This window comes from Erythrolamprus reginae, chromosome 2 (assembly GCF_031021105.1).
Source record: "Erythrolamprus reginae isolate rEryReg1 chromosome 2, rEryReg1.hap1, whole genome shotgun sequence".
Classification (NCBI taxonomy): Eukaryota; Metazoa; Chordata; class Lepidosauria; order Squamata; family Dipsadidae; genus Erythrolamprus; species Erythrolamprus reginae.
The window spans coordinates 40,867,124-40,892,076 of record NC_091951.1 but is presented as its reverse complement, the minus strand read 5'-3'; the positions used below and the strand labels follow the sequence as shown (position 1 = coordinate 40,892,076).

General features: G+C 44.4%; 2 protein-coding genes across 2 annotated transcripts; both read right to left on the bottom strand.

Annotated features, from left to right (window-relative positions):
- Positions 1-9,221: 9,221 nt before the first annotated feature.
- On the bottom strand, positions 9,222-10,160 carry LOC139158389 (olfactory receptor 2G3-like). The gene has a single exon (XM_070735694.1). The coding sequence runs from the start codon at positions 10,158-10,160 to the stop codon at positions 9,222-9,224; it is 939 nt and encodes a 312-aa protein (XP_070591795.1).
- Positions 10,161-23,559: 13,399 nt separating this feature from the next.
- LOC139158388 (olfactory receptor 2G3-like) lies at positions 23,560-24,492 on the bottom strand. Its single transcript, XM_070735692.1, has one exon. The coding sequence runs from the start codon at positions 24,490-24,492 to the stop codon at positions 23,560-23,562; it is 933 nt and encodes a 310-aa protein (XP_070591793.1).
- Between the last annotated feature and the right edge of the window lie 461 nt (positions 24,493-24,953).

Here is a 24,953-nt window from a genome sequence, read left to right as displayed (position 1 = left end):
GAAGAAAGGAGAGAGAGAAGGATGGAGGGAGAGGGAGAGAGAGAGAGAATGACAAAACAGTCCACTCCCCAACCTCACCTGTGTCTGTGTAAGAGAAATGTTGCTACCTCTTGGCTCATCCAGATGTATTGATTTGGGGGATCTTGGATGCCTCATATAAGAATCTTTAAATGTGATTTTTTTTAATATTACAAAGGAAGAGTCAGCCTCTATTCTAGGAGCAGGTGACACATGTTAAGGTCAAAATACTCCTCACTGGAGCATCTCTGAATGGACTTTGTATTCCAGAGATTAGAGGTTGGACTTAAAGGCAGGAACAAGAGACAGATTGGTGGGAAGAGGAAACCCCCTGAAAAAAAGCAAGCAGAAAGAAACACCCAGGAAAGTAGATGTAAGCTAAGTAAAATAAATAGATAGGAGCAAAGTCTGAGGAATGAAGATGGAGACAATGACCAGCATGAAAATAGCCACACTAAATGGTCCACACAGTCCCATATGGCAAACACCACCGATAACACAACTACTCTCCAAAAAGACCTTGACGCTGCTTCTGAGTGGTCTAACACATGGCAACTCCAAATCTCAACTAGCAAATGCTCTGTCCTACACATTGGGAAGAAGAATCTGAACACCAAATACGAACTGAATAATCAAATTATCACAGATAATCCCCACTCAGTTAAAGACCTTGGTATACTAATAACAAAAGATTTAAGTGCCAAAGCCCACTGCAACAATATAGCCAAGAAGGCTTCAAGAGTTGTAAGCCTAATCCTATGCAGCTTCTGCTCTGGCAATCTCACACTACTTGCCAGAGCTTACAAAACTTTTGCCAGACCCATCCTCGAATGCAGCTCATCTGTTTGGAACCCATATCGCATCTCAGACATTAATGCCCTTGAAAATGTCCAAAGATACTTCACCAGAAGAGCCCTTCACTCCTCCACTCAAAATAGAATACCCTACGAGACTAGACTTTCAATCCTGGGCCTAGAAAGTTTAGAACTAAGACGCCTTAAACAAGATCTAAGTATTGCCCACAAGATCATATGCTGCAATGTCTTGCCTGTCGGCGACTACTTCAGCTTCAACCACAACAACACAAGAGCACACAACAGATTTAAACTTAATATTAACTGCTCCAAACTTGACTGTAAAAAATATGACTTCAATAACTGAGTTGTCGAAGCGTGGAACTCATTACCGGACTCCATAGTGTCATCCCCAAACCCCCAACACTTTACCCTTAGATTATCTATGGTTGACCTACCCAGATTCCTAAGAGGTCAGTAAGGGGCGAGTACAAGTGCACTAGAGTGCCTTCCGTCCCCTGTCCTATTGCTCTCCTATATCTCCTATACCTTTCTTCTATTCCTATGTCTCTTCTTCTATTCTTTCATTGATATGTTCTATTACTTTATCTTCTTTTCTATTCTTTCTTAGATATATTTTACTATGAGTATCTCCTCTATAACCTTCATCATGTATTTTACTATGTGTATATAGATATATACCCACTAAAACCCTCATTGTGTATTGGACAAAATAAATAAATAAAAATGGTCCCCAACCTTTTTGGTATCAGGGGCGGATTTCATGGAATACAATTTTTCCATAAATGATATGGGGGAGGGGGAGCATGCAACCTAGATCCTGTACATGCACAGTTTTGCTCACCCCCAGCTATGCTGTTCAGTTCCTAACAGGCCACAGACAGGTAGCATCCATGCCCCAGGGATTAGGGACATCTGCCATAGGCCTTATACCTAAGCAAATGGATATAGCATTGCAGTAAAAATTTCAAGACTGTTTTTCTCTTGATCTTCTAAGGATAAAAAGGTAAAAGCAAAAAAAAATCAATGCTTCTTTCTGTTTAAGGTAAAAAAGGGGAAAGAGACAGTAATACGAAGGAAGGGGAAAAACGATGGATGAGCATTTGCAATGCTCAACAGGCAACATAAAAAGTGATTGGAAAGACAGAAGTTGAAGTCTCTCTCACCCAAAGTCTGATCGTCCCACCTCCTTCAGCCTGGTATCTTTGCTTTTCAAAGTCTGCAGTTCTCCAGAATATTTACAGATATTCCACATATAGATAAAGTATCAACCTGAGAAGGAAAGGAATGAAGCAGCATAGTAGATTTTATAGGCATTTTCAGGGATGAGGAGGAAAAGAAATAGAGGACTATTCCTCCCCATTTCTCACTCTTTCGTGAAAGTTGCTATGCAATAAAGTTGTTATAAATTCCCAGGACATCAGGACCCAGGATGAACAATTAGTAACAAGCAAAACATTTCCCTCCCGAGTCTAGCAAAGCCCTTCAAATCATTTGCCAAGGGTCACCCAGGAAGGATAGAGAAAGTCAGAAAAGTGATGGGAGCAAAACAAGGCAGGCGTGGGAGGAAGTGATGCGCAAAAATTTGGATCAGCAAACAAAGGGGTAACTTTCAAATACAGTGATACCTCGTCTTACAAACGCCTCGTCATACAAACTTTTCCAGATACAAACCCGGGGTTTAAGATTTGTTTGCCTCTTCTTACAAACTATTTTCACCTTACAAACCCATCGCCACCGCTGGGATGGCCCGCCTCCGGACTTCTGTTGCCAGTGAAGCGCCCGTTTTTGCACTGCTGGGATTTCCCTGAGGCTCCCCTCCATGGGAAACCCCACCTCTGGACTTCCGTGTTTTTGTGATGCTGAAGGGGAAGCCCAGAAGGGGAATCCCAGCAGTGCAAAAACAGGCGCTTCACTGGCAACGGAAGTCCAGAGGTGGGGTTTCCCAGCAAGGGGGAGCCTCAGTGAAATCGCAGCATTGCAAAAACATAGAGGTCCAGAGGTGGGGTTTCGAGGACTTCGGTGTTTTTGCAATGCTGCGATTTCACTGATGCTCCCTTCACTGGGAAACCCCACCTCCGGACTTCCGTTGCCAGCGAAATGCTCATTTTGCGCTGCTGGAATTCCCCTGCAGCATCGCAAAAACACAGAAGTCTGGAGGTGGGGTTTCCCATGGAGGGGAGCCTCAGGGGAATCCCAGCAGTGCAAAAACGGGCGCTTCGGTTGGCATAAGGGGTGAATTTTGGGCTTGCACGCATTAATCGCTTTTCCATTGATTCCTATGGGAAACATTGTTTTATCTTACAAACTTTTCACCTTAAGAACCTCGTCCCGGAACCAATTAAGTTTGTAAGACGAGGTATCACTGTACTGTCAGGAAATTAAATATCCTATTGCAGGAACTGTACAATGGAACAAATTTATGTGCAATCTTTATAGCAGAAGACACACACACACAGAGTTTAATTGTTTGTCTCTCTTTTTAACCAAAGTTATACACACACATCTACCTGCAACTCTTGGCAGCACTTCTAAAACCTCTTTGGCCACCCCACCCAATCTAGAGCAGCCATGATCTAGATCCCAGGGGATCTAGATCTCAATCTTTGCTCACTCTCAGTTTTAAAAGAGGAATGAGCAACTTCCACCACTCTAGACCTCATATGGCCATTGACCCTGGATCAGGGTGAAGCTTAAGGTTGTGACCTTCTAGAAAGCTCAGCCCCTTTGAACAAAATTGGTACACCCATGTCAACCAGTCTTGCCTTAGTTTTTTATCCTGCTCCAAACAAGTTCAGCACAGCATTGTGATTGGCCTTCAACTATCTGGGAATTCCATAGACTGTATACTTTAGAGGAGAATAGGACTAAAGATGGGAAGGCCTGAACAAAAAATTGGAAAAATGTGAGGGGGGGGGGGAGCCAAAGCCATTGGGGGAAAACAGAAAAAACCCTTCCCCCCCATTTCCATCTCTACGTAGGACATACAGTATTGTCTCTAATTTTCCTGCATAGAGGAAGTATATACCAAAGAATGTTCTAAGCTAAATATTGTTATTTAGTTGGACACGAAGCACAATCAGGATGATCTTTTTGAGGCAAAATAATAACTGTAGTCCTAGTTTAAGTGCTTTTTGTTTTTGGTTGAAAGCAATGGTCATCCCCATCTTCAAAAAATGAGAGCCATCTCTAGTCGATAACTACAGACCAATTTCACTATGCAAAGTCATGGAATCAATTATAAATAAATCAATTACTCTCCATCTAGAAACTAATAATTTGCTCTCTAATAAACAATTTGGTTTCAGAAAAAAACCATCCTGCAACCTGCAGCTCTTCCACCGCAAAAATATATGGACAACTCATCTAGATCAAGGGAAATCTATAGATGCAATTTATATCGACTTCTGCAAAGCCTTTGATTCAGTGGTCCACGACAAACTACTCCTAAAACTCAAATCCTATGGCATCTCAGGATCCCTCCATTGCTGGATTACAGCATTCCTGTCAAACAGACAACAAGTGGTCAAATTAGAAAGCACCATATCTACCCCCATCCCAGTTAAATACGGTGTTCCCCAAGGTAGTATACTGGGACCAATGTTCTTCATTCTCTACATCAATTACCTTTGCAATTACATCACAAGCAACTGTGTTCTCTTCGCCGACGATGTAAAACTCTTCAACACCACCGATAACACAACTACTCTCCAAAAAGACCTGAACTCTGTTTCTGAGTGGTCTAACACATGGCAACTCCAAATCTCAACTAGCAAAAGCTCTGTCCTACACATTGGGAAGAAGAATCTGAACTTCAAGTACGAACTGAATAATCAAATTATCACAGATAATCCCCACTTGGTTAAAGACCTCAGTATACTAATAACAAAAGATTTAAGTGCCAAAGCCCACTGCAACTACATAGCCAAGAAGGCTTCAAGAGTTGTAAACCTAATCCTACGTAGCTTCTGCTCTAGCAATCTCACACTGCTTGCCAGAGCTTACAAAACCCATCCTCGAATACAGCTCATCTGTTTGGAACCCATATCGCATCTCAGACATTAACAACCTTGAAAATGTCCAAAGATACTTCACCAGAAGAGCCCTTCACTCCTCCACTCGAAATAGAATACCCTATGAGACTAGACTTTCAATCCTGGGCCTTAAACAAGATCTAAGTATTGCCCACAAGATCATATGCTGCAATGTCCTGCCTGTCGCCGAGTACTTCAGCTTCAACCACAACAACACAAGAGCACACAACAGATTTAAACTTAATATTAACCGCTCCAAACTTGACTGTAATCCGGCTCTCCTTTTTTAAATAAAAAAATTTAATTGATTTTTGTAATAACGGTATAACAGTAAAACATACACACAACACATAACAGTGTGCTCAATGCTCAACTAACCTGGATCTCCTTTAAGATCCACCTACCCTAATTGTGGTGCGCTGTCCAGGGTCCTGAAGACTCAGGGAAGATGGAGAGGGAGGAGCAGGCTGCCTGGGACAAGCTGGAGGGTGAAGTAGCTGAACACACTGAAATCCTACACTGTCAAACCTTCGAGAGTGTGACTGCCCAAGAAACTGAAGAGGGAAAAGCCCAGCTTGGCTATGGACTCCCTCTCTCTACTGGAGGACGACTCGCAAGGGGTGACTGGAGGGGTGAGTTCTCTCCACAGGCGAGTGTGGGAGCCTTCAATGTGCACCGGGACTGTCCTTGATCCCCAGAGTGGAGGCAATCAGATGCCGTATGTGCCAGGTGCCCTGAAGATGAGAGATCTAATGAGCCGAAAGAGGAAGGCAAGCGATTTAAAAAGACAAATGAATTAGAAAATGGTTTGATTGAACAGGGGGTTGATGGTTGTATTCCTGATGGTTTAAGCACTACATTAAGCACTAATGCACTCTGGAAAGGGCAGAGTAAGAAAGAGATTAGAAAGGAAATGAAAACATTTGGAAAGATTTAATACTTTTTAGAAAGAGAGGGAAGGAGAAAATATTGGGTTATAAAATGCAGCGGCACATGCCATTACCGGTGTACCTGGGTTTGCGTATATTACTCCATCTCTATGCGAGCTGCATTGGTTGCCAGTCGGTCTCCAAACACAATTCAAGGTGTTGGTTATCACCTTTAAAGCCATAAATGGCTCAGGGCTAGACTATTTATGGGGACCGTTTCATCGCTCATACCTCATTGCGGCCCGTAAGGGCCCACAGAGTCAACTTTCTCCAGGTCCCGTCCACCAAACAATGTCAGTTGGCGGGACCTCGGGGAAGAGCCTTCTCTGTGGCCTCTCCAACCTTATGGAATCAACTGCCCCCAGAATCCACCCAAAAACCTGCTCCAAACCTATGGAATCAACTGCATTACCTCCTCCCTACCATTTTTTTCAGAAAGCTGTTAAAACCTGGCTTTTCCGGAAGGCCTGGAATTAAGATTGATACCTGCAAGTATGGTTTTATGAACATGTGGTGATGTTTTAATTGTTTTTATTAGTATTGTTGTTAGCTGCTCAGAGTCCATTTGGAGTGAGCGCCATATAAATGAAATCAATAAATTTCCTGTATTTTATCTTACAGTACGGATATATGTTTATCCCAGGCAATGTATAAATCCAGTTACTGTGGATTTACCAACCACGTCTGCTGGAAGTTTGTTCCAAGGATCTACTACTCTTTCAGTAAAATAATATTTTCTCATGTTGCTTTTGATCTTTCCCCCAACTAACTTCAGATTGTGTCCCCTTGTTCTTGTGTTCACTTTCCTATTAAAAACACTTCCCTCCTGAATCTTATTTAACCCTTTGACATATTTAAATGCTTCGATCCTTCTGTCCTCCAGACCAGAGGTCCCCCAACCTTTTTAGCACCAGGGACCGGCTTTAAGTTAGACGAGTTTTCTACGGCCCGGTGGGGGGGGCTTTGGTCATATGGGGGTGGGGTTATGGAGGGGTGGAGCTTAGTGACGCAGCCCTCCACACTTCTCCACAGGGCAGGGAGAATGAGGAGGCTCCTTTGGCGGCTGGGGGCTGCCTGGCTTTGTGATTTTGACTGGGGGGGGAACTTAGGAAGGTCCTACTTCTCCCCCCCCAGCCAAAAACTCAAAGCCTATCTGCTCCAGAAACTTGGCGATCGCGCCCCACCGCCGCCGCCGCCTCCGTTTCCCCCCAACGGCAAGCAATCTAAACGCGGGAAGGGCATTCCGGCGCTTCCCTTCAGCCTCAGAAGCCCCCTCGACGCTGGAGGGATGGTTATGAGGGGAGCGAGCGAGGAGAAGAAGACGTCCCACTCATCGCTCCTGAGGGAACGGGCGAGGGCGTCGGAGACCCAAAGCCCATCCTGTGTGGAGGGAGACGGAGCCAAGCGGGGCCACCCGGAGACCTTTTCCCGTCTTCTTCTCCTCGCTCGCTCCCCTCACAGCCAGCAGCCCCGCTCGCGGGGGGATGCCCGTTCGTAGCTACCAGCCCGCCAAGCGTCGAGGGGGCTTCCGAGGCTGAAGGGGAAGAGCCGGAATGCCCTTCCCGGGTTTAGATTGCTTGCTGTTGGGGGAAAACGGAGGAGGCGGCGGTTCTTTTCTCCTCGCTCCAGAAAGTAGGCGATCGCGCCCCACCGCCGCCGCCGCCTCCTCCGTTTTCCCCAACAGCAAGCAATCTAAACCCGGGAAGGGCATTCCGGCTCTTCCCTTCAGCCTCGGAAGCCCCCTCGACGCTTGGCGGGCTGGTAGCTACGAACGGGCATCCCCCCCGCGAGCGGGGCTGCTGGCTATGAGGGGAGCGAGCGAGGAGAAGAAGACGGGAAAAGGTCTCCGGGTGGCCCCGCTTGGCTCCGTCTTCCTCCACGCAGGATGGGCTTTGGGTCTCCGACGCCCTCGCCCGTTCCCTCAGGAGCGATGAGTGGGACGTCTTCTTCTCCTCGCTCGCTCCCCTCATAAACCATCCCTCCAGCGTCGAGGGGGCTTCCGAGGCTGAAGGGAAGAGCCGGAATGCCCTTCCCGGGTTTAGATTGCTTGCTGTTGGGGAAAACGGAGGAGGCGGCGGTTCTTTTCTCCTCGCTCCAGAAAGTAGGCGATCGCGCCCCACCGCCGCCGCCGCCTCCTCCCGTTTTTCCCCAACAGCAAGCAATCTAAACCCGGGAAGGGCATTCCGGCTCTTCCCTTCAGCCTCGGAAGCCCCCTCGACGCTGGAGGGATGGTTATGAGGGGAGCGAGCGAGGAGAAGAAGACGTCCCACTCATCGCTCCTGAGGGAACGGGCGAGGGGCGTCGGAGACCCAAAGCCCATCCTGCGTGGAGGAAGACGGAGGCCAAGCGGGGCCACCCGGAGACCTTTTCCCGTCTTCTTCTCCTCGCTCGCTCCCCTCACAGCCAGCAGCCCCGCTCGCGGGGGGATGCCCGTTCGTAGCTACCAGCCCGCCAAGCGTCGAGGGGGCTTCCGAGGCTGAAGGGAAGAGCCGGAATGCCCTTCCCGGGTTTAGATTGCTTGCTGTTGGGGAAAACGGAGGAGGCGGCGGTTTCTTTTCTCCTCGCTCCAGAAAGTAGGCGATCCGCGCCCCACCGCCGCCGCCGCCTCCCTCCGTTTCCCCCAACAGCAAGCAATCTAAACCCGGGAAGGGCATTCCGGCTCTTCCCTTCAGCCTCGGAAGCCCCCTCGACGCTTGGCGGGCTGGTAGCTACGAACGGGCATCCCCCCGCGAGCGGGGCTGCTGGCTATGAGGGGAGCGAGCGAGGAGAAGAAGACGGGAAAAGGTCCTCCGGGTGGGCCCCGCTTGGCTCCGTCTTCCTCCACATGGGCTTTGGGTCTCCGACGCCGCGGACCGGCTGGAAAACCCCAACGGCCCGGTCCCGGTCCGCGGACCGGCGGTTGGGGACCTCTGCTCCAGACTATACAGATTGAGTTCATTAAGTCTTTCCTGATACGTTTTAATGCTTAAGACCTTCCACCATTCTTGTAGCCCGTCTTTGGACCCGTTCAATTTTGTCAATATCTTTGTGTAGGTGAGGTCTCCAGAACTGAACACAGTATTCCAAATGTGGTCTCACCAGCACTCTCTATAGCGGGATCACAATATCCCTCTTCCTGCTTGTTATACCTCTAGCTATGCAGCCAAGCATCCTATTTGCTTTTCCTCCTGTCTGACCACAGTATTATACCAGCAGAAACCCAATACTGGACAGATATCGGATCGGCCACTCCTGGAAGAAGCGGGAGGGGGGAGGGAGGGGGAGGAAGAGAGAGAAGTAGTGAGAGATAGAAAGAGAGAATGTTTACTATACATGTTTATTATGAAAAAGAGAGAGAAAAGAAAATACAACAAAAAGTATCCGAAGAATAACAAATAAGGAGCATTGGTCTTGAATATTGAAATGCAGCTTCGATCCATGGGTTTTTAGGTCTTCTTCAATAGTCTTCGGAGAGCCTTATGCACTTCTTTGTTCCTCAGAGTGTAGATCAGTGGGTTAAGCATGGTGTTCACAAAGGTATAGAAAAGAGACGATAGCTTGACTTCATCAGGGGAGGAGGTGGAGCGAGGCAGCAGATAACTGAAGATGGCTGAGCCAAAGAAGAGCCAGACCACCATCAAGTGGGAGGAGCAAGTGTTGAAGGCCTTCTTCCTGCCCTCAGCTGAACGGATCCTCATCACCGCAGCTGCGATGTAGCCATAAGAGACCATGATGAGACTAGCTGGTATTAGGAGATACACCACAGCACTAGAATATATCATTTTTTCATCAAATGTAGTGTCCCCACAAGCCACTTTAACAAAGGCAGGGAGCTCACAAAAGAAATGATCTATCTGGTTTCGGCCACACAGTGGAAGCTTAACAATCATCACAGTATGGACGAGTGAGAGGCCGAAGCCGCTTATCCAGCAGACGGCAGCCATTGCGAAACACAGAACATGGCTCATAATGATAGTGTAGTGCAGTGGATGACAGACGGCGGCATAGCGATCATAGGCCATGACAGTTAGCAAAGTACACTCCGTGGCACCCAGAGCAAGGGCGAGGAAGAGCTCAGCCACACAGCCGCCATAGGTGATGGTCTTGCTTTTTCTCCAGAAGGTCACCAGCATGCGGGGTCCAATACTGGTGGTGAAACAGATGTCAACTAAGGAAAGGTTGCTGAGGAAGAAATACATGGGGGTGTGGAGGCCTGGATCTAGCCTTGATACCACAATGATGGTTGTGTTGCCCAAGAGTACCATCAAGTAGCAGAAAAGAACAAGGGCAAAGAGTAACTTCTCCAACCGTGGCCGGTCAGCCACTCCCAGTAAGATGAATTCTCCTTGGAAGCTTTGGTTTTCCCATGAGAGTTCCCTGTTCATTGTCTATACACATTAGAATAAATAATGAAACATTAGGGAATCTGGTTTTAACAATTGAAAGCAACCCAGCACCATCAATCGATTTCCATATTTGTTTGTTTGTTTGTTTGTTTATTTATTTATTTATTTATTTGTTTGTTTACTTTATTTACTTTATTTACTTTATTTACTTATTTACTTATTTACTTATTTACTTATTTACTTATTTACTTATTTACTTATTTACTTATTTACTTATTTACTTATTTACTTATTTACTTATTTACTTATTTACTTATTTACTTATTTACTTATTTACTTATTTACTTATTTACTTATTTACTTATTTACTTATTTACTTATTTACTTATTTACTTATTTTACTTATTTATTTATTTACTTATTTATTTACTTACTTACTTACTTATTTACTTATTTATTATTATTATTATTTTTTTTAATTATTTGGATTTGTATGCCGCCCCTCTCCGAAGACTCGGGGCGGCTCACAACAAATAGTACAAATCATAAATAATCCACTCAATTAAAATATTAAAGCTTTAAAAACCCCATGTACTAACAGACACACACACAATCATACCATATATAAATTAAACATGCCCAGGGGGAGATTGTTTCAATTCCCCCATGCCTGACGGCAAAGGTGGGTTTTAAGGAGTTTACGGAAGGCAGGAAGAGTAGGGGCAGTTCTAATCTCCGGGGGGAGTTGGTTCCAGAGGGCCGGTGCCACCACAGAGAAGGCTCTTCCCCTGGGGCCCGCCAACCGACATTGTTTAGTTGACGGGACCCGGAGAAGGCCCACTCTGTGGGACCTAATCGGTCGCTGGGATTCGTGCGGCAGGAGGCGGTCTCGGAGATATTCTGGTCCAATGCCATGAAGGGCTTTAAAGGTCATAACCAACACTTTGAATTGTGACCGGAAACTGATCGGCAGCCAATGCAGACTGCGGAGTGATGGTGAAACATGGGCATACCTAGGTAAGCCCATGACTGCTCTCGCAGCTGCATTCTGCACGATCTGAAGTTTCCGAACACTTTTCAGAGGTAGCCCCATGTAGAGAGCATTACAGTAATCGAACCTCGAGGTGATGAGGGCATGAGTGACTGTGAGCAGTGAGTCCCGGTCCAGATAGGGCCGCAACTGGTGCACCAGGCGAACCTGGGCGAACGCCCCCCTCGCCACAGCTGAGAGATGTTGTTCTAATGTGAGCTGTGGATCGAGGAGGATGCTCAAGTTGCGGACCCTCTCTGAGGGGGTCAATAATTCCCCCCCCAGGGTAATGGACGGACAGATGGAATTGTCCTTGGGAGGCAAAACCCACAGCCACTCCGTCTTATCCGGGTTGAGTTTGAGTCTGTTGACACCCATCCAGGCCCCAACAGCCTCCAGGCACCGGCACATCACTTCCACCGCTTCGTTGACTGGGCATGGGGTGGAGATGTAAAGCTGGGTATCATCTGCATATTGATGATACCTCACCCCATGTCCTTGGATGATCTCGCCCAGCGGTTTCATGTAGATGTTAAATAGCAGGGGGGAGAGGACCGACCCCTGAGGCACCCCACAAGGGAGAGACCTAGAAGTCGACCTCTGACCCCCCACTAACACCGACTGCGACCGGCCAGAGAGGTAGGAGGAGAACCACTGGAGAACAGTGCCTCCCACCCCCAACCCCTCCAGCCGGTGCAGAAGGATACCATGGTCGATGGTATCGAAAGCCGCTGAGAGGTCAAGGAGCACCAGGACAGAGGATAAACCCCTGTCCCGGGCCCGCCAGAGATCATCCATCAACGCGACCAAAGCGGTTTCCGTGCTGTAACCGGGCCTGAAACCCGACTGTTGGGGACCTAGATAATCGGCTTCTTCCAAGGACCGCTGGAGCTGGAGTGCCACCACCTTCTCAACAACCTTCCCCATAAAGGGAAGGTTGGAGACTGGACGATAGTTATTAAGGACAGCTGGGTCCAGGGAGGGCTTCTTGAGGAGGGGGCGCACGAGCGCTTCTTTATAGAGTGATGGAAAAACTCCCCTCCCCAAGGAAGCATTGGTAATCTCCTGGGCCCAGCTCCGTGTCACCTCCCTGCTGGCCGAAACCAACCAGGAGGGACACGGATCCAGTAAACAGGTGGCGGAACTCACAGCTCCAATGGCCTTGTCCACTTCATCAGGTGTCACCAGATCAAACTCTTCCCAGACAGGTGGACAAGTACGTGCCCCAGTCACCTCGACTGACTCGTTGTCCGTCGATTCTGTTTTACAATTGGAGTCGAGGTCGGCCCGGATCCGAGCGACTTTATCAGCGAAAAACGTGTTAAAATCCTCGGCACTACTCTGCAAGGGCTCCCCAACTCCCCCCTGGTTAAGAAGGGAGCGGGTCACCCTAAACAGAGCGGCCGGGCGGGATTCCGCTGATGCAATCAAGACGAAATGATACGCGCATCTTGCCGCCTTGAGCGCCACTTTGTAAGTCTTAATAAAAGCTCTTACAAGTGTTCGGTCGGATTCAGACCTACTCTTCCTCCATCGCTTCTCTAGACGTCTCTTTTGGCGTTTCAACTCCCGGAGCTCCTCGTTGAACCATGGGGCTCTACGGGGTCTAGCGCCACGGAGAGGTCGCAAAGGCGCAATCTGGTCGAGAGCCTCCGCAGCAGCCGTATTCCAAGCCTCCGCAAGAGACTCCGCCGAATTGTGGATGAGTGCCTCTGGAATAACCCCAAGCGCCGTCTGAAAGCCCTCTGGGTCCATCAGGCGTCTGGGGCGGAACATCTTCATTGGTTCCGCCTCCCTGCGGGGAAGGATTGGAGCCAGGAAGTCAAGCCGTAGTAGAAAATGGTCTGACCATGACAAAGGCACTGCTTCTAAGCCCCTTAGTCTCAGACCATTTCTCAATTGCTCGGAAAGGAATACCATGTCAGGTGCGTGCCCCCCCTCATGAGTCGGACCCCGAACTACTTGAGTCAGGTCCATGGCTGTCATGGTGGCCATGAACTCCTGTGCCAACCCAGAGGTTTCGCCGAGTGACGGCAGATTGAAGTCCCCCAAGACAATAAGTCTGGGGAACTCCACCGCCAACCCGGCTACCTCCTCGAGTAGCACAGGCAGGGCTTTTGACACGCAGCTTGGAGGCAGGTACGTGAGAAATAAGCCCACCTGAACCCCTAAGTCCAACTTCATCAAGAGAGACTCGCAACCCGCAATTTCCGGAGCAATGAGTCCACGCAGGCAAAGGCTCTCCCTGGCTATAATAGCCACTCCTCCCCCCCTTCCCTGAGGTCGAGGTTGATGCCATATCTGAAACCCGGCTGGGCAAATTTCAGAGAGAGGAACACCTCCCTCTGGGCCCAGCCAGGTTTCAGTAATACAAGCCAGGTCGGCCTCCTCATCCAGGATCAGATCCCGGATGAGGAGAGCTTTATTTACCACCGACCTGGCATTAAGCAGCAGCAACCTGAGCCCAGGGCCAGAGTTACACTCATCACCAGTGCCCAAGATTGGGCTCACAGAGCCAAAACAAGGGACCGTTATTAAGCAACGGTCCCTCGTTCCCCTGGAACGGCTAGTTCTGTGGCCCCCGCCATATCTGCCTCTCCCCAGCAACACTGGAATATTCCGACCCTCTGCCACCCCAGAGATCGGTGCCCCTCCCTCTCCTGTCTCCCGAGCGTCAGGTGGGCCAAATCTATCATTCACACTACTATCAATCAACTCATCCATACCATAACCCCCCCACCCCCACCCACCCAGTCATACCAGTCATTCCATTCATACCCATAAGTATATGTACCCCAGTCACTCATTATATAAAACCCCAATTATGTTAAAAACAATTAAATTGATAGCAGTATAAAAATAGCAATTAAAAACAATATTAATATTAAAAACACTATTAAAAAACTGAATAAAAATAACAATAAAAATACAGAGAATACAAACATAGGTAATAATGAATAATTCAATTCGCTTAGGAAATCCGGTCAGCAGCAACTAATAAAAGTGCTAAAGTTCTCAAAGTGCCAAGTTTCCCAAAGTGTCAAGTTTTTCAAGTGCCAAGTTTTTCAAAGTGCCAAGTTCCTCAAAAGTGCCAATTTTCTCAAAGTGCCAAGTTCTCAGGGGCAGAGGTTATTCAAAAGTCAAGGATCATTCAGCATCTCTCTCTCTCCCCCCCCCAGACTAGGGAGGGGGGCGTCCATGTCTGTAAAATTCTCCCACCACCAGACCTTGATCTACCAGTCCTCCTCCCTTGGTCTCCTTTCAATCTCCTCTCTCCTATTGCAATGGTCGGTCCTCCGTCCGCCAGGTCTTCTCCAGCGCCGAGCGCACCCACCACACAGCTGCTCGGCGTCTCGGTCTGCCTGGCTGTCAAGTTCGCTCGCTCCACAGCGGCCGCCATCTTCCGAGCCCCAGCTGATCGAGGCTCCCAGCTCTCAACTCTCCCACAGCAAAACCAAGGAGAGGACGCCACACAGGAACCGGACACCGAGACAAGGAACTTTCAACTCACTAAACATGCACACTGGCGTTCAAACTAATTCAAAATCACCTATATTATTGTTGTTATCACCGTAGTCCAGCGGAGCAGCGGCATCCCTCCTTCATTCCCGCTGCTCCGCCGGAACCGGAAAAGAAAAAGAAAAAACCGCCAGCAGCCCCCTCCGGTCCTCAGCTGGGCAGGAGTCCTTGGGAGATGCCCAGGTCGCAGCGGCTCTCACCCGCCCCCACGCTGAGCGTTTTAGATGGTCCTCGGCGTTTCTGGCGTCTTGGGAGGTTTTAAATAGCCGCCAGCAGCCCCCTCCGGTCCTCAGCTGGGCAGGAGTCCTTGGGAGACGCCCAGGTCGCAGCGGCTCTCACCCGCCCCCACGCTGAGCGTTTTAGATGGTCCTCTACTTATTTATTTACTTATTTACTTATTTATTGGATTTGTATGCCGCCCCTCTCCGTGGACTTGGGGAGGCTCACAACAGGTCAATAAAACAACATACAAATTACAATCGTATCCAATTAATATAGCTAATTAACTAAAAATATTATAAAAACTAAGTATCACAATCATTCATTCAGAAGAACCAAACATATTCATCATTCAATGGCCAGAGGCTGGGGTCTAATGACCCCAAGCTTGGTGGCATAGATAAGTTTATTTATGGCGAGGGGGGTTGGGGCAGTGCAGATCTCTGGGGGGAGTTGATTCCAGAGGGCCGGGGCCCCCACAGAGAAGGCTCTTCCCCTAAGCCCCACCAGGCGACATTGTCTAGCTGATGGGATGTGGAGAAGGCCGACTCTGTGGGACATAATTGGACGCTGGGATTCATGCGGCAGAAGGTGGTCCCGTAGGTAATCTGGTCCAATGCCATGTAGGGCTTTATAGGTCATAACCAGCACTTTGAATTGTGTTCGGAAACCAATTGGCAGCCAATGCAGTCAATTGAAGTAGAGCTTGAATTTTGTCCCCAGTAATTGGAATTAAATTTAATTGGTGCACTCCATGAAAATGATTGGCAGTCCATATTCATTAACACTGCTTTCTTAACCATCCCATGCCTTAACAACTACAAGGGAATTACTATTGGGTATGAATGGAAATGTAAAGGTTTATTCCATTACCTCCTTGCTTATTGCTTGGTCTTTATTAAAAAGATAGCTAATATCGGGTCATACCTGACAGTTAATTTATTTCATCATGCTACATTTTATACTGATTTTTTTAGTTGTTGTGATTATTGTGAGCTACCCAGAGTCCTGTTGGAGGTGGGTGGCCTATAACTATCACTAAATCAATCAATTAATCAATCGATCGATCAATCAATCAATCCATCAATCAATCCAGGGATTCTCAGTCTTAGGGATCAAAATTCAGAGGTGGCTGGAAGAAACCACAGAGCCAAAAAATAGATCCGAAACCGGAACTGTTCCTATTAGGAATATTGGATTGGAAGATGAATAAGAAACTTCGGTACATTATATTACACATACTCACCCCAGCTAGAATTACACTCGCACAAAGCTGGAGACAAAGTAACACACCCTCAGAAGATGCAGTTATTAGGAAAATACTTGAATGTGCTGAAATGGACAAAAATGTTGGCTCTAAAATAGAAAATGAAATAGAAAATGTTTAAATTAGTATGGATGAAACTTAAATGTATATAAACTGTAGATATGAATAACTGGTATCTCTGAAGGGTTAAAATATATGTCATTACAATGTTATTACACTATGCTACTATTGAGAAGTAAAGGGATAGGAAGATAATAGAGAATTTACAAAAGTAAATTACATGTGCCAACAAGAACAAGGGGACACAATCTGAAGTTATTTGGGGGAAAGATCAAAAGCAACATGAGAAAATATTATTTTACAGAAAGAGTAGTAGATCCTTGGAACAAACTTCCAGCAGACGTGGTTGGTAAATCCACAGTAACTGAATTTAAACATGCCTGGGATAAACATATATCCATCCTAGGATAAAGTACAGGAAATAGTATAAGGGCAGACTAGAGGGACCATGAGGTCTTTTTCTGCCTTCAGTCTGCTATGTTTCTATATGGGTGGAAACTAAACAGGGATAGAAGCAACTTAGAACTAAGGAGAAATTTCCTGACAGTTAGAACAATTAATCAGTGGAACAGCTTGCCTCCAGAAGTTGTGAATGCTCCAACCCTGGAACTTTTGATGTTGGATAATCATTTGTCTGAAGTAGTGTAGGGTTTCCTGCCTAAGCAGGAGGTTGGACTAGAAGACCTCCAAGGTCCCTTCCAACTCTGCTACTACTATCATCATGATCGTCATTATTATTATTATTATTATTATTATTATTATTATTATTATTATTATTATTATGTCAATACAACACTGCAAACGAGATCACTATGCTGGATTTTGTATTTCATCACCAGTTGGGCTCTTCCCAAGCACCTAGGACTGCGTGATGTAGCGGTGATTTATGTTTGCCGATCCCAGTAGAGCGGCCTTTTGCAACTGACAGATGGAGATTTTGTCAATTCTGATGGTTTTCAAATGTCCACTGAGATCCATTGGTACTGCGCCCAGCGTGCCAAGTACCACTGGGACCACTTTCACTGGCTTATGCCAGAGTCGTTGCAGCTCTATTTTTATATCTTTATTTTTCACTAATTTCTCTAGCTGCTTCTCCTCAATTCTGCTGTGCTGTCTCCTGGGATTGCGATGTCGATGATCCATACTTTCTTTTTCTCCACAATCAAGATATCTGGTGTGTTATGCTTCAGAATTCAGTCAGTCTGAAGTCGGAGGTCCCACAGTAGTTTTGCTTGCTCATTTTTGACCACTTTTTCGGGCTTATGATCCCACTAGTTCTTTGCCACTGGTAAATGGTAGTTCCGGCACAAGTTCTAGTGGATTATCATTATTATTATTATTATTATTAATATTATTATTATTATTATTATCATCATCATCATCATCATCATCATCATCATCATCATTATCATTATTATTATTATTAAATATACTAAAACTCTGTGAGCCAATCACATTCTTCATTTCCATTGCCATTTCCAAGACACTGTCGGCGACTACATCAGCTTCAACCACAACAACACAAGAGCACACAACAGATTTAAACTTAATATTAAGCGCTCCAAACTTGACTGTAAAAAATATGACTTCAGTAACCAAGTTGTCAAAGCGTGGAATTCATTACCGGACTCCATAGTGTCATCCCCAAACCCCCAACACTTTACCCTTAGATTATCTACAGTTGACCTATCCAGATTCCTAAGAGGTCAGTAAGGGGCGAGTACAAGTGCACTAGAGTGCCTTCCATCCCCTGTCCTATTGCTCTCCTATATCTCCTATACCTTTCTTCTATTCCTATATCTCCTCTTCTATTCTTTCATTGATATGTTCTATTACTATATGTTCTTTTCTATTATTTCTTAAATATATTTTACTGTGAGTATCTCCTCTATAACCTTCATCATGTATTTTACTATGTGTATATAGATATATACCCACTAAAACCCTCATTGTGTATTGGACAAAATAAATAAATAAAATAAATAAAATAAAAACACTATCATCTATTTGTTCACATAGGTCTCCCTAGAAGCCTCTTTGAAGTTTCTAATATAACAATGAAACAGTCCCAGTTAGGTCTGTTCTCCTGGAGCTTCTCCCCACGTGCAACCCATTTATTCCTTTATTCCTTTATTTAATCACATTTATACCCCTTTAAAATCTGGAGACTAGGAGATTGGAACAAAAACACTTGCTGAAGTGCTTCATTCTCCTTCACTGGAAGAGAGAGAAGGTGTGTGTGAGAGAGAATGAGTCACTCAGAAAATGTCTCTTACTAAAGATGGACTTGAACCTGGCTCTTTGAATCCAAGTTTATTTTTGGACAAAGACAAAAGACTGAACCAAAGCTTCCAAGAAGCCTCCACTGTCTATAGGGAGGGAGGGTAAAAATCTTGGGGTCAATTTTTTTCATATTTTAACTAGTATATTACCCTAGCTATGTATGTTGAAGACATAGATATAACATTTCCATACAAGACTCCTACAAGTCTCCATTTTTTTGTGTAAATGTAACATAATAGACAGATGTGGGAATCCGCAAGGACTTAGCTTGGCTTCTTCTTTGAAACTGCAACAGCAGGAAAGTGGACATTGCTTGACAAGGGCTGCCTCGTTACAGCTAATCAAACTTTAATTTTTCATGCAGAAAATAAGAATAAGATATAGATCAAATGCATAGATTAATAAGTATGGAGACTGGCTGGATATTGAAAGATAATATGATCAGTTGGTGCAAAAATTTTGGCAAAGAGATTAATTTGGAAACATGGGGAAAGATATGGATATATAATTGGAAAATAACAAAATCGATTTCCTTTAAAGAAAATCAAATTAAGATGTTTTATAGATGGCATCTCCCACCACATAGGATCTCTAAAATGTTTCCTAACATTTCTCCCCTTTGCTGGAAATGCAAGAAAGAAATTGGCACATATTTTCACGCATGGTGGACATGCCCTGTAGCCAAGAAATATTGGAACAAAGTAGAGGAATGGTTAAAAGAAATAACAAATGAGAAGATTAAAAAGTCTCCTGAATTCTTCCTACTGGGTATTTCAGATATGAAGTATAAAAAAGAAATTTATTACTTAATAATACATATTTTAGTTGTGGCAAGAATTACATTCACACAGAAATGGAAAGAAAAGGAAATACCAAAAGATGCAGAAGTATTTAAAAAAATTATGGAATGTGCAGAACTAGACATGATGACAAAACTTTTGAATAACCAAGTTGAAAAAGAATTTTATAAAATATGGGATAAAGTCTATAAATGGTGGAATTTTAAAAATAGTTTTAAAAAATAAATAAGTAAGAATTTATAATTATTTGAGCTTATTAATTTGAAGGTTAACTGTATGATAATAATGGATAGAGTGTAATAGTTTAAAAACAATATAAACATAGAGTATTTTTGCAATATGATAAATTTTGAAGGGTTATTTTTTATATTTTATTTTTAGTTGAAGTATTTGATATTTTATAGATAAGAAAATTAATTAATATAAAGAATATAGAATTAAATTTAATAAGAACATAGAGTGCGTGTGTTATATTTCTGTATTGATCTGATTATAGTTAGGAGTTTTTTCCCCTGTACTAGTTAGACTTCTACGACAAGCGGAGCAGTGGTAGCTCCTTGAATGTTGAATGTTGTTTGTTTTTGTTTGTCTAATGAAAAATAATTAAAAAATATTTTAAAAAATATATGGAGACTGGCAATGTACTGTGCAGATGCCTTAATCAAGTACATCCTATAGTATTTTATGTTTTTGCCGAAAGAACATCTAATTCTGCACGATAACCCTTGTCATCTTTAATAAAAAAGGAAATACCTTAAGCTAAAATGGAAAAACAGTTCTGAGGTTAATAAATATGGGCAAGCAATTTATACCGAGGAAATATTGGAACTGTATTTTATGAAATGTATTTTATGGCAATTGTATGAAATAGCTATGATCAATTTCTCATTAACCCTTTAGTTTGTCCCTCTCCAATTTGATACAACTTTCTCATTCAGGTAAACTCCAAATGATATTTTAAAAACACACATTTTAGTATTTCTTATACTTGCAGTTCTGTTCTCCTTTTCTATAGTTTTCCATCATGCAATTGTTACTGTTCACATTTTTTTCAAAATATATATTCCTATACAGGTTTCCCCTTAAAACTAATATTTATATAAACATGCCCCCCCTCTCTCTGTGTGTATGTAGGTATCAATGGTGGGCTCCTACGGGTATGGTCAGTTACGCAGTACCGGCAGCAAAATTTTGAATTCTTTTCTTTTTTTCCCTTCAGGCTCTGGTATGTTTTACCTATCACAGTAAATGAGGTTGAATGTATATAATTTTAGAAGAGCTGTGCGCATGTGTGTGTGTGTACATACACTTTATATAGTAGAAAATGCATAAGCTACACACACAGTGTGGTAGTAAAAATTTTCGTAGCCTATCACTGGTATGTATGTATGTATGTATGTATGTATGTATGTATGTATGTATGTATGTAGTTAGAAATCACGTCACAGTTTGTGGATTGCATTATGTAGCTGCCTTTCATTTTGTATATTAATTTGAGATGAGTATTTCCCAAATCAATACAAATTAAACAAACATCTTCTTTATTTCTAGGACTCCTACCAAGGCTTGTCAGGGAATATGTCTAATATAAAGTGACATTTCATGGTGAACAGATACATTCAACAATCATCTTAGCAACTTTGAGTGGATCCTAGCAGTGATTGGGACATAGGCCTCTGACTGAAGAACTAGAATGTTGAATGAACTTGGCTATAAGTGATGAATATTTCTATGCGACACACAGTATTTCATGATCAAATGAAACAATCCAACACATTCAAGGGAGTTCTAATAAGAATAAAATCTATACCTTCACCTTGGCTCTTCCAGATCACTGGTGATTCAGAACATTTGCAGATATGTCACAAACACATACCGTAATAATCAACCTGATAAGAGGAGAGGTGGAGCAGGAGGGTAGAGTCATAGAATCATAGAACTGGAAGGAGGTCTTTTCATCCAACCTCCTGCCCAAGACAGGACTCCTTGTTTCCATCCCAGACAAGCAATTGTCCAATTTGTTCAGGAGGCAAGCTGTTCATTGATTCACTGTTCTCACTGAAATTTTATACATATTTTCAAGGACAAAGAGAAAGAAAATTATTCCTGCCCATCTCTAACCACTTGGTGAAAGTTGTTGTAAAGTTGTCACAGACTCTGATGGGACAATTAGGAGCAAACAAGACATCACTCCCCAGAGTTCAGCAAAGCTCAAGAAGAGCTCCTTTTCTTTTGCAAAGCTTACGCAAGAAAGGATAGATAATATCAGAGAAGTGGTAGGAGCAAAGATCCTGGAGTGGAAGCAAAAACCCTGCAAATGTTTAGCTTCGGTCACAGTGGAGGATTAATTATATCTGAAAAATTCATACTTGCAGTAATATTATAAGGGGATATGTTTGTATGCAGTCTTAGCAATACAAGGTGCTATGTCAACAATTGTAAAAAAAACCCTATAGACATTTTAATTGCTCTCTAAATTAAATGTATAGCAAACATGTAGGACCATATTGACACAGTAATTCAAAAGATGGTGCAAAAAATCGAAGGCAAGCTAAAGGAATTTGGTTGTTCGGCATAGAAAACCCCCCCCACCCAACTTGTACTTATGCACACCCCTTACAGACCTCTTAGAAACAGAGAGAGGTTGACTGTAGACAATCTATGATTAAAGTTTTTGGGGTTTGGGGAAGAAACCATAGAGTCAGGTAGTACATTCCAGGCAGCACAGGCAGGGATGTTGAGACGCAGCTGGGAGGCAGGTACATGAGTAACAAGCCCACCTGAACCCCTAAGTCCAATTTCACCAGGAGGGACTCACAAACCACAATCTCTGGAGCAATGAGTCTACGCAGGCAAAAGCTCTCCCTGGCTATAATAGCCACTCCTCCCCCGCTTCCCTGGGGTCGAGGCTGATGCCAAATCTGAAACCCGGCTGGGCAAATTTCAGAGATAGGAACTCCTCCCTCCGGGTCCAGCCAGGTTTCATTCACACATGCCAGGTCGGCCTCCTCATCCAGGATCAAATCCCAGATGAGGAGAGCTTTATTTACCAGCGACCTGGCATTGAATAGCAGCAGCCTGAGCCCAGGGCCAGAATTACACTTGTCACCAGTGTCCAGGGTTGAGCTCACAGGGCCGGAACAAGGGATTGTTATTAAGCAGTGATCTCTCATTCCCCTGGAACGGCTAGCTCCGTGGCTCTCACCATATCTGCCTCTCCCCAGCAACATCAGAATATTCCGACCCTCTGCCACCCCAGAGATCGGTGCCCCCTCCCCTCCTGCCCTTCCAGCGTCAGGTGGGCCAAGTACATCATTCATAATAATCTCATTCGCCTCTTCCATACCATATAATCCCACCCACCCCACCCATCCCACTCATACCAATCATTCATTTCATGCATGTCACTACACCCACCCCAATTATCCATGAATTAAAAAACCCTGCACAAGGATGACACGCAAATTCGTGAAGCATTCCATATTTTTAAATAAACACATAGATGAAGGGGGGGGGGAATAAAAAAATAAAAAACCCTCCCTAATAAATAAATTAAAAATAGCTTAGATATAGGAAATTGGTGAGCAGCAAGTGATGTCAAGTTCTCAATACTAAATTCTGGAATTATTAGAATATTCTATGTCCCAAGGGGTGGGTGCGGAATGTTCCAGTCCTGGGTAAAGGTCCCTTTGACATATTTAAATGTTTTGATCATGTCCCCCCTTTTCCTTCTGTCCTCCAGACTATACAGATTGAGTTCATTAAGTCTTTCCTGATACGTTTTATGCTTAAGACCTTCCACCATTCTTGTAGGCCGTCTTTGGACCCCCTTCATTTTTGTCCATATCTTTTTATAGGTGAGGTCTCCAGAACTGAACACAGTATTCCAAATGTGGTCTCACCAGCGCTCTATATAAGGGGATCACAATCTCCCTCTTCCTGCTTGTTATACCTCTAGCTGTGCAGCCAAGCATCCTATTTGCTTTTCCTACCGCCTGACCACAGTATCATCATCTATACCAGCAGGAACTCAATACTGGACAGATATCAGATCTGTCACTCCTGCAAGAAGCAGGAGGGAAGAGGGGGAGGGAGGGGGAGGAAGAGAGAGAGAGTAAGAGAGAATCTTTGCTATACATGTTTATTATGAAAAAGAGAGAGAAAAGAAAATACAACGGAAAGTATCCAAAGAATAACAAATAAGGAGCATTAGTCTTGAATATTGAAATGCAGCTTCGATCCATGGGATTTTAGGTCTTCTTACTTAGTTAGTCTTCGGAGAGCCTTATGAAAGTCTTTGTTCCTCAGAGTGTAGATCAATGGGTTAAGCATGGTGTTCACAAAGGTATAGAAAAGAGACGTTAGCTTGACTTCATCAGCGGAAGAGCTGGAGCGAGGCTGCAGATAACTGAAGATGGCTGTGGCATAGAAGAGCCAGACCACCATCAAGTGGGAGGAGCAAGTGTTGAAGGCCTTCTTCCTGCCCTCAGCTGAACGGATCCTCATCACCGCAGCTGCGATGTAGCCATAAGAGACCATGATGAGACTAGCTGGTATTAGGAGATACACCACAGCACTAGAATATATCATTTTTTCATTAAATGTAGTGTCAACACAAGCCAATTTAACAAAGGCAGGGAGCTCACAAAAGAAATGATCTATCTGGTTTTGCCCACACAGTGGAAGCTTAACAATCATCACAGTATGGACAAGTGAGAGGCCGAAGCCGCTCATCCAGCAGGCGGCAGCCATTGCGAAACACAGAAAATGGCTCATAATGATAGTGTAGCGCAATGGATGACAGATGGCGGCATAGCGATCATAGGCCATGACAGCTAGCAAAGTACACTCTGTGGAGCCCAGACCAAGGGCGATGAAGAGCTCAGCCACACAGCTGCCATAGGTGATAGTCTTGCTTTTTCTACAGAAGGTCACCAGCATGCGGGGCCCAAGGCTGGTGGTGAAACAGATGTCAAGGAAGGAAAGATTACTGAGGAAGAAATACATGGGGGTATGGAGGCCTGGATCTAGTCTTGATATCACAATGATGGTTGTGTTGCCCAAGAGTACCATCAAGTAGCAGAAAAGAACAAGGGCAAACAGTAACTTCTCCAACCGTGGCCGGTCAGCCACTCCCAGTAAGATGAATTCTCCTTGGAAGCTTTGGTTTTCCCATGAGAGTTCCCTGTTCATTGTCTATACACATTAGAACAAATAATGATACACTAAGGAATCTGGTTCTAACAACTGACAGGAATCCAGCATGATCAATCGATTCCCATATTTATTTATTTATTTATTTATTGGATTTGTAATGCCACCCCTCTCCGTGGACTTGGGTGGCTCACAACTTGTCAATAAAATAATATACAAATTACAATCAGATCCAATTAATATAGCTAATTATATAGCTAACATTATAAAAACTAAATATCACAATCATTCATTCAGAACAACCAAACCTATTAAACATTGAATGGTCAGAAGCTGGGGTCTAATGACCGCAGGCCTGGTGGCATAAATAAGTCTATTTATGGTGAGGAGGGTTGGGGGGAGCTGATTCCATGTATAGGCCATTACAAGGCAGATAATTTTTTTAATACTTGAAAACTACATATTTTTGCTGTAGCATTCTGCCTTGCATGTGTTTTATC

Bases quoted from the DNA above. Each gene is read 5' to 3' on its own strand.
- LOC139158389 (XM_070735694.1), bottom strand. From the start codon at position 10,160: ATGAACAGGGAACTCTCATGGGAAAACCAAAGCTTCCAAGGAGAATTC.
- LOC139158388 (XM_070735692.1), bottom strand. From the start codon at position 24,492: ATGAACAGGGAACTCTCATGGGAAAACCAAAGCTTCCAAGGAGAATTC.